Source organism: Silurus meridionalis, chromosome 18, assembly GCF_014805685.1.
Source record: "Silurus meridionalis isolate SWU-2019-XX chromosome 18, ASM1480568v1, whole genome shotgun sequence".
Classification (NCBI taxonomy): Eukaryota; Metazoa; Chordata; class Actinopteri; order Siluriformes; family Siluridae; genus Silurus; species Silurus meridionalis.
Window position 1 is genome coordinate 9,540,840 of NC_060901.1, and position 10,668 is coordinate 9,551,507.

Genomic DNA, 10,668 nt, shown 5'->3' on the forward strand with positions numbered 1-10,668 from the left:
CACACAATGGTAATAGTTCTTTAATAGTGTCTGTTTATCTGCATTAATATGTAGAAACCCCTAAAACTACTCCTACCACTACTACCACTCCTCCTCCTCCTCCCCCTCATACTACTACTACTACCGCTACATCTACTACTAAACTGTAAAAATATACTGTATATTTGCATACATATATTATACCAGAAAAAGTGAAAATGTTTCCCCTTTTATGTTCTCTTTGATATAATGTTATCAAGGGAATGATGATAATAATAAGAATGATAATAGTGTCATTCATCCATTAAAATGATTTTTACTAAAAAACTAGGAAATACACCATGGTTTTCATATAAAAATTGCATTAAGGGTGTAATGGTACACATATTCGTACCGAAATATGTTTAATGTTACACATATTTGGTACAGAGCTTTTGGTTCGGTACCGAATGCCATCCTTTTTACGAGTAGAATACAAACAAATCTGAATTCCCTCAGGACCGTTTAAAGTGGCAGACCACAAGTTTGTTTAGTCTCCACCTCCCACTTTGAATGCATTTTTTATTCATATTATTAAACTTCAAAAAAAAAAACAATGCCAGGGGTATATATAAAAAAGAAACTAGAGTATCTTTTAGAAGTTTAGAAGTAAGTTTAGAGTTAGTGCAGTGTCACTGTGGCAACTTACTCCGTACCGGAAATAAGATTTTTTTTGTTAATGAATGAAAACGATAAAGAATCCATATTGCTATAGTTAGCCAGGAAGTGGCCCAGCGGCTAAAGCTAGCACTTAGCGCTTATTCTTTAGCGTTTTATGTCCAGCTTCAAGAATATTTTAAAAAAGGTGGAATCCTGACAATTCCACATCTCGAGGAAGTGAATGAATAAAGGATGGAATGAATGAAGACATTTGTTCAAGTATGCTGAAATAAGTAGAATATGTTATGTAGCTCATATCTTTAGAAAATTAAATATTGAATGTAACATACACACACACACACACACACACACACACACACACACACACACACACACACACACAAATCTGTTGAACCCAAATGTGGTCTAACAAATGTAAACTATTTAATTAAAGTTTTCAATTTATTACATTTTATTTCATCAATTTAATTTATGCCAATTGAACTGATTACTCAATTTAATCCATATTAAATACATTTGATTTATTCAATTTTATAATAAAATATTATATAAAATATATTATTATTTTACCAAGTGCACATTCAATTTTACACCTCTACAATATATATATATACACACACATACATACACACACACTTTCCCTTCCCTTTAAAAAAATGTTGTGGTTCAACGATTCTGCAGCCTCTGACTCAACTGAACACATGTAGCCCTTGCATTTCTCAAAGACAAACCATATGAGAATTAATTATATAAATTCGCTACAAATATTTAACATTTAGTTGTGCTGTATAATGTGGCATGATAACTGGCTGAGGCTGAGAGACGTTTATTTGATGACCTGTGGGCGTTACAGTTTTAATCCATGATTTCTACAGTTAGTGATAATCGCCCACCCCAGTGTTTCATAACCTGACCTGAAGTGAAACAAGAACTTGGGTAATACTGAAACAGAGTTGAGCAACGTCTGCGGCATAATATAGATTACATTCCCACTTCCAGTTCACAATCACTGCATGTCAGAAAGCCTGACGTATGGACTAACATTTCTAAATGCCACAAATCAATAAGGTAATGCAAATTTTCATTTATTAATGTTTGTCAATACTTCCTTTCCATTTAAATGATATCATTAAAGAACAATATGCTGGATTGACTTGAGCATGGCAGGAAAGATATAATACATTATGGATGCAGATAAAAGATCTTATTATTCAGGAGATTTCAGGTTTACAGCGTGTCATTATTTTTAGCACCTTAAAATCTATCTACAGGGTGTAATATACATAACTTCTAGTGTCCTAAACCTAAGGTCACAACAAGATACATAATTTTAAGAGGCTGTCCTATTACATTTGTGAATGTGTGTGTGTTTATGTGTGTGTGTGTGTGTGTGTGTGTGTGTGTGTGTGTGTCTTATCAGATTAGCTCTGTGTATAGCCAGTGCAGAATTCTTTATCTGACTGAGTTACAGCTGTTTCTGTTACATATACTGTTTTATATATATATATCTATATATCTATATATATATATATATATATATATATATATATATATATATATATATATATATATATATATATATATAAATTTCCAGATCTACCTGTTCAACTATTTGTAACTTGGCCAAAGCTGTGATTGATTGCAAATGTCAACATGCAGCAGTTGAGCAGATGATGTAGATGAGAATATCAGGTTCTTTGCAGTAGTGCAGATGTGACCACTTTTTCAAAATATTTACTCATCAGCTCATTCCTCCTTTTTTTTGACCTGATATCTTGATTTTTCAACTTCACACACAAGACACTGTTGTCCATGTATATATTTTTTTTGCCTGCAGCTTCAATCAAATTTTTCAGTTACAGCCTTATAAAAAAACAAAGCAAACAATTAATTCCCTCAAAAAAACTGGCAGCCTGAACATCTTTATCACTGAGATTACTGGACAAATCATCATTAAAAAATATTAGAAGACTGGTCAACCTTTTCTTAGAGAGAAAAAAACTAATCCTTACAAACAAATCTCAGAACATACATTATACACTGACTGGCATAATGTAAAAAAAAAAAAAGAAAAAAAGAATGTGGTGAATTCTTAAAAAAATGCATTTTCAGTTTGACTTTCAATTGCTGTGTCATCACTGAGTGACTCTGGCTAGACAAATGTTTGTCAAGTAGAGAAACTGGCTATCACGTAATTATGATTAAATCAATTGAGTTTTGGAAGAAATTCCAAAAGGCAACATGGTCTGCTGGTCAAAAATATCAACATAAAAATAATTCTGATTACAAAGTCATTGGAAATTTTTTAGAAGGTCATGTGAAATTAGGCAAAATAAGCTTGACATTCATTGAGTATATTTTTAGCCACATGGCAATAAAAGTTATTTTTGGATGTTCTAGAAATATATCCAGCCGCCATCGGGTAACTTCACAGCTGGCCCTTTGTGAACTCAGACAACACAAAGACAAAACGGGGTCATTTTGGTCTCCCAAAAAGTGAATAGGTCCATCCTATATATAGTTTTACGATGTGTTATGGACTAAAATAAGATAAGGGTCCAGTTCTTGACAGTTAGTTTTTGAGAGTTGACAGCGAACAATGGTCCTCAGAGTACTGTGTCTAAGATGAGCCCTGGGGTTACTGAGAAACCACACACAACAAGCAGCATTTGTTTTCAAGCCCCGAAGGCAGAAGTGGAACAGGGTTGGGGAGGGGGGCAGTTTGGGGACAGACTATGTCGCACAAACAGAATAGGGCGGGCCTCTTGAATTGGTAATATAGGCAAAAAAACAAGAATCTATGGTGATCAAACCAACCAGATCAGTAGTCTGATGGCTCTCTGTTGAAGGTGATTACTACACTAGGCCATAAAAGGGCAAGCCAGCCTCCCTGTTAATTAGGTCTTTTACTACACCCAGACGGTTTATAAAGAGCACTGCCTAGGAGAGGACAGTCACATCATATCCACTCAACAGATAACTTTACACTGGGATCCTATGAGAATTCCTTTAGTCAGAGCAACAGAGGACACACGGGTTCTGAGAATGCCACATTTATCTGATTGTAGCTACTACATGATGCGAGACGGAGCCGAAGTTGCCAGCGTAAGGACTTATTTTTGCTTTGTGTTTTTAATTTTTTACACTATCTGTTGGCTGAAAGCAGATATGGAATAAGAGATTACATTTGGGAAATGACCTCAGCTACCAGGTTGGAGGGAGCTGACAACCATCTACAGACTAGCATTTCACTAGCTTTTTAAATATTTTGAGTAAAAGTTGTTATAAATATCAATGACTGTTTTAACTTCACTTGAATACTCTAATTTATGCCGCATTTTATTTAATTATACTGTGTTTTCTCATGTTATTTCCACAGCTTTTCATATTTTGTAATTTTATAAACCTGAAAGTACAATGTTTAATACTGACCATGCCTATCAATCCACAGGTTCAGAACCACCTGGAGAACTCCAAGTACCACCTTCCCCAATCCCAGGCACAGCAGGTCAAACAGTACCTGACCTTAGGCACCAAGCTTGCCGGCCAGGCCCCCCAACACCCAGGCCAGGCCCTGGGCACAATGCCTGTCATGCGCAACGGCCATATGACACCTGTCAGTGACAGCAGCACACCTGGCAGCCCGGTCACCCTGTTCACCCTTGCCAACAGTCATGATGCTGAAGTAAGTACCTTGTACTGTATTGTCCTTTGTACTGCTCAGCAATAACATAAAACATGTAGCACTAATCAATACCAAACAAAAATGCCTCCCCAATCTGATGAGACATTTCCATCATGCATAAGTGTTTTTGTGTGGTGATGATGAAATGCTTGATATTGGATTAGGAAGTCTGTCTTTCTCTTGGCACTATCATACTCTACATAGATTTAATGACTATTATCCTTTGAAGATAAAGCTAAAAGGAACATTTGAGACTGGCAAGTGTTCTACAGGGTAATCATTGTTTTCTTTTAGTTTGCAGTGAACGAAGTTATTGATGATCTGATTGGCTTTGAATCTGCTTTCAATGAAGGGAGCTTGGAGTGTATGGAGCCTAGCATTATAATGCAAAATAATGTGAGTATGGACAAATCTATATTATTCTTTTCTTGCTTCTAAAAATCAAAGTCTTGTCATTTCTATCTATGATATTATTGTCGTAATTTACAGAATAAGAATTAAAAAATGATTAATTAGTTCAATTACTTCAAAACAAATCTGTGGAGGATTTTTTTAGACTAAACTGCTTTGATCATTCTCTTTGGAAGGATCAGAAGTGAAAATGTTGATTCTTTTAAAGAGTTAGTCTTTTGTGAGGTCAGATTAAGTCCTACTAAGAGTCAAAGTTCACGATGTGTGTCTGGACAAGGCTTAAACAGGACTGCATTCTTTGCTGTAAAACAATACAGATAAGTTACTTAATACAATCAGGGAACTTGGTGGAATGCTGAAAATAGGTTATAATTTATAGAACATGCTCAGATACTCTTTGTGAGCACCTTTATGGGCACCTTGAGGATAACAAAGAGAAAAATTCATGCAAATATATATACACAAATGTGGGATAAATATCATGTTTATATAAAGAACAGCAATTGAGCTAAGGAATAAAAATGCATACACAGGCATCTAGGGATACAAGCACTCCCAGTGTTTTTTGACTGGGCGGGAATTCTGCAACATTTTGCTGATGCTTTGCCTGGACAAAGAACTGCTTGAGCGGTGATTATAATGACACCTGAACTCACCAGAGAGGAATGCGTCACCGAAAGAGAAACTGTCTCGTTGCATTCCACCACGCACAAAAAGACGCAATGGAGACAAGTTCAGTGTTACAGAGGGCATGATAGGAAAAGAGAATGAGTGTGCATGTTGAGTATACAGAGAGAGGGGAAGAGAGAGCGGAAGAAGAAAATTCAAGACAGATTATGTCTCAGTGATGCAGTGAGGCATTGGATTGGACTAATGCTTCGACTCCCAGTGGGCTTGTTCAGAAATGATACCATGCTTAAACGGATCAATTAATTTTAATTAGTCATACAGTGCGATGCATCACATCGCTTTCACGTGTCAACATATCCGTGAACACGGATGGGAATGGATTGAAGTGATTACAAAGCCAGGAGTCAAGGGACTGTAGCAATCTTTCATTTTTGATAAGCCAGATTTTGCTCTACTGAGATAATGGTGTACACGCACAGCAAACCCAGGAGTTAAACACCATATCTGCCCAGCTCTTCATCTAAAACTGATTACACACCATCTTTTTTAATCCACAGAGTGTGTGTATGAGAAGTGTGTTGACTGTACTCAGCCGTATATGCAGCGTGTTGAGCAGATGCAGCAGGAGTCTAACCCTGACAGATGGTGCTTTTTCTCGCACAGCACGCCTGTCAAATATTGCATGTGAAAAGTGTCAGAACTGGTAAACAATTGTGAACAGCCAGGTCCAGGTCTTATATAATGTCAGCAAGTGACAGCAAGTGACTCCTGAGATTAGATACCATACATGACTGCATGTTTATCCTCACATACATAACATACATTCGCATGGTCAATCCTGGGACCTAAGCTAAAACTGGAGAGAATCAATGAAAACATTATTCTCTGTTCTGTAATACAGATACAAACATCACTATATTCTAATAGAAATATAAATGTCAATTAAACAAGTGCCTAGAGTTAATCTCATTCTGTCTTCCCTTTCCCTGTTTATTTAAAAGGTGGCCATGAACAGCGGCATCCTGGATGCCTATGGCGGTGACCAAGGTATGACTGCCTCTCATGGTGGACTGACACCCCTCTCTTGCCCCACAAAGCTCACTGTTAAAATGGAAGTCACAGGTATGGAGTACAGCTGAAGAAAGACTGCTGTAGATCAATCATCTCTTTAAGGCCCCTAAATATCTCTAATCATTTCAAAATAACTACAGATGCACACTGTAAAACCATTGGTATTTCTATGGTATGTGAGTCTGAGACCAGTGCCTTAAGCATAAGGTTTGCAAGAAAAACACATGTTTCATGGCAGTGTCTGCAAGCTTTATTACAGCAACTCAAAGTGCACATTGTTCGATTTTCCACTTTTTACTGCGTGCATTTCTCATTTTCAATGCTTCAATTAACTGAATATGATGGGACGTATCTCTTGTGTCTTACATATTGCACAAAGAGCTCCTTGAAAGAGACTAATTCACCACCCCCACCCCCATATCACCCACCGTGAATGTCATGCATCAACTAAAGCTAACTGATTTAGAAAATGTTAAGGATTCCTCAAGAACTCTTCACTCCGATGAGGAAAATAAGTCACTTACTGTCTTTTTTCACATAAGTGTGCTGTAGGACACAGAGCGGTCACACACAACTTAAACGTTCCTACCGATTCAGCAGAAATTAATCGAGAAATCTAATCATTGTTTCCAATTACATAATCTGGAAGAATGCGAGTGAGATTCAGAACGATGGACAACTTTTCTTTTACGAAACTGAGTTGATTGTCAGTGAGGGTGTTTTCGAAGAGGGCACAGAAGTGTTGTTAAAGATGGATGGGAATGAGGAAAAGACGCATTGCTGTATGTGCTGTATGTGTACAGTTATGGTTGTGAGCTTAATAGGATCATAGGGAACTTGTTGAATTTCAGTTGCCATCTATCATCAATATAATTTCATTTAAATGTTTTAGACTTTTTTTGTTTAAGAAAATGTTGAAATGCTTTTAGGAAAAAAAAGTATGACACCTTCTTATCTCTTATTTCTTTCTCAACAGAACATGACACCAGAGTCTTAGCAAAAGAGAGACAGAAGAAAGACAATCACAATCTCAGTAAGATGCTTTCATTGTACATTTGTCTGTGCGTGTGTGTCTCTGTGTGTTGCATGTATCGTGATTATTGTTATTTTCTTATTTAACAGTTGAAAGAAGGCGACGATACAACATCAACTACAGAATCAAAGAACTTGGAACTCTGATACCCAAGTCGAATGATCCGTAAGAGGCACTTCCTCCAACTAATCTATTTATCTATACTTTTAAAAGCCTAGAAATAACCTGGAAATATTTACTAAAAATAGTACAAAATATAAAATATCCCTTCTTCTTAGTTACACCCAAAGGCTGACCAGACTTTATTTTTTTACACAGTGTGAAGTGGGAACAGTAGTTCTATTTAAACCTCATTTGATTAATGAAATTAAGGGCAAAGGCGAATCACAGACTAACTGTTAAATAAAGATTTAAGCACAACTGAACCTTCAGAGAGAAAATCCATTGGCCCAGTTCATCAAAACCTTTGATCAAATTGAAATTTAAGGTTACCTTAATCACTATGCCATTAGCATAGATAAAGTAGATTAGCTTTGATCAGACCAACACCTTACTCCAAAGAAAGACACAATTCTCCACAATTTCGTAATTTTAACAAGTAATGTAATGGAATTGGCGATGGCGATGGCTCTACTTATCTTCAGCTCTCAGTTTTTTTTTTTTTTTTTTAGCTCAGCTGACACCTATTTTTACTTGAGGATTAATTTTTACTATAGAATAGAATAGACTTTCTGCAGACACACTTAACTATTCTATTAAAATTCCCATTCAAAGCCAACGTAACGTCAGAGAATGAATAATTAAGCATGTAAATCACCATTTCTTAGTGCTATAAAACAGGCTTTTTGTGAAGGTATTTTTTCCTGTGTGTGAAGGTTCTGCTGACGCAATGCATGTGTGAAAAAGGTTATCTTTTCTGTTCTCTGCCAGTGATATGCGCTGGAACAAAGGGACCATCCTCAAGGCCTCAGTGGAGTACATTAAGTGGCTACAAAAAGAGCAGCAACATGCACGAGAGCTGGAGAGCCGCCAGAAAAAGCTGGAGCAGACTAACAGGAGATTGGTGCTCAGGATTCAGGTAGGGAAAACCAATAATAGGGTTCATGTAAAATAGAAAGAACAAGGAACAATGGATAATATGAGTAAGATGGATCAAAACAGCCATCATCACACGCTCAGAAATTGCCCCATGTCTTACTGATGTCAGTACCTGAGCTCTGATTGGAAACATGGGGAGTTGAAGGAAATTACCTGATTAATAGCTAGAGCACTAGGACAGGAATGCACCTGGAATTAGATTATGAGGCCTTAATAATGCAGGACAGCCAATCCTCCCGTCCCCGCTTGTCTGAAATTATGCATTACAATCCTGCAGTAGTGAGATACTCACAGAGCAGGGAGCAGAGACATTATAGACATCCTCACACACACAGACATCCCAATTAGCCTCCAATGTAATTACCCAGAGTCTCCCTATTAAACAGCTACTGATCATCCACCTGGATGTCTATACATGGCTTGAATCTAATCTCAAGACACGTATTTCATAATAGTAGAACTGTGTTTTTCAAATCCCTTTATTTACTTCAAAAATATTTTAAATATTTATTTATTCTATAGGAAAGCCATTCATACATACTTTATCCTGGATGCTGGATGTTGGACGTCCATATAATATATTCTAATGCCGCTGCACAGTTTCTATATATTACAAATGGTGTTCTTGCCTAAAAAAAAAATCACACCACCTTTACCCACATAGCTTGCATTGACATTATCCTAGTGATCCCACTGTCTTTGTCTTAGAGGAAGTTGTAGAACAGACTCTGATTTTGTAAGGATGACTGAAAAAAATTACCTCTGAACCTTAGCAAGCATTTAAATTATGATCCAATGATTGTAAGTGAAGAAGACAATGTGATATATAATATAACATATATGTGTGTTAACCAGGAGTTAGAGATCCAAGCTCGTGCCCATGGTCTGCCCAGCAATCTGGGAGCAGCAGAGATTTCATCTCACCTCATCAAAAGGCAGGCACTTCCAGTACCTCCTGCCATTACTCCTGGACCACAAACGTCTCTTTACCAACAGGATGAGCTTAACAGCACCGAGTACATGCAGAGAAACTCCTTGTCTGTGCTCCATGCTGGAAATGAAGGCAACAGTAGCTCTTCTGGTGATCACGCAGACACCACGTCGACGACATTCTCGGACCCGCTGTCACACTTCACGGACTTCTTTAGTGCTACTCTGAAGGAGGAGCAGAGGCTGGATGAGCTTCTCATGGAAGAAGCTCTGTCTCCGTTCGGAACCGACCCTCTGCTTTCAGCCACTTCGCCCAATGCTTCTAAGGGAAGCAGCCGCAGGAGCAGCTTTAGCACAGATGACAACGATGACCTTTGACCACTGTTTTAATACATTTCTGGACCTGGCATATGAGACTGACCTCCAGCTTTTTGGCTTGACCCAGGGACACATCATCTTTGTCTCCTGGAAAGCCAGAAATATCAAAAAGGGGCGATGAACTGATTTTCTGAACCTGCTGTATAGACTTCTGTGTCTGATGGATGGCTTTTACTGTGGATGCTTATAACACTGACTACACATATCACAAGACTATTAAAACTGTATGTTTCTGAAGTATAACATAATGGCATTGTTCATAAGGACCACTAAAGGAAAAAGTGAAGAGAAAGATGGAGAGAAGAAACATTTTTTCACCCTCCTCTACTATGCTTTATCTAAAACAGGGTTAGCTTTATAAACATATATAAGAGGAAGCATTGTCAATGTAGTATAATAGCAATAAAACTAACATGTCTTTTTGTTTCTAAAGTATTTTTAAAGCAAAATATCACTTTGTGTATTTATATATCCTAATCCTTTTATTGTTGGACAATCTAACAACTTTCCATTTTTTATATCGTTGGAGTGGGGAAAATACATTAAACCCCTTTTTGATAAGCCAAGTCTGTTTTTCTTTCTTTTCTTCCAAACACAATGATATTTCATATGCTTAAACACACACACACAGATCTTATTGTTGTTCATTCCTTCACTAAACTGCTGTGTAGCTGATGAGGTCTTGGCCTGTCTGGAGATTAAGCTGCTGAGAGGTCTGGCGTTTAAGTGACATTCTGATGAGGACGTCCCCCATCGCAGGATGCTAATCACACACAGTATACCCATAATTACA

General features: G+C 37.3%; 1 protein-coding gene across 6 annotated transcripts in view; it reads left to right on the forward strand.

Annotated features, from left to right (window-relative positions):
• tfec (transcription factor EC) overlaps positions 1–10,436 on the forward strand; it is a 35,378-nt gene extending 24,942 nt beyond the window's left edge. For 2 of the 6 annotated variants that reach the window (XM_046874400.1, XM_046874403.1), the window contains 7 exons: positions 4,091–4,324; positions 4,619–4,720; positions 6,367–6,487; positions 7,413–7,469; positions 7,559–7,634; positions 8,400–8,547; positions 9,423–10,436. In XM_046874400.1, the coding sequence (XP_046730356.1) occupies positions 4,091–4,324; positions 4,619–4,720; positions 6,367–6,487; positions 7,413–7,469; positions 7,559–7,634; positions 8,400–8,547; positions 9,423–9,875 (1,191 nt within the window). In that variant the 3' untranslated portion in view covers positions 9,876–10,436. Of the gene's footprint in view, positions 1–1,588; positions 1,708–3,488; positions 3,745–4,090; positions 4,325–4,618; positions 4,721–6,366; positions 6,488–7,412; positions 7,470–7,558; positions 7,635–8,399; positions 8,548–9,422 lie in introns of those variants that run through there. The other 4 variants (XM_046874405.1, XM_046874401.1, XM_046874404.1 and 1 more) reach the window with 4 other exon arrangements.
• Positions 10,437–10,668: the final 232 nt, after the last annotated feature.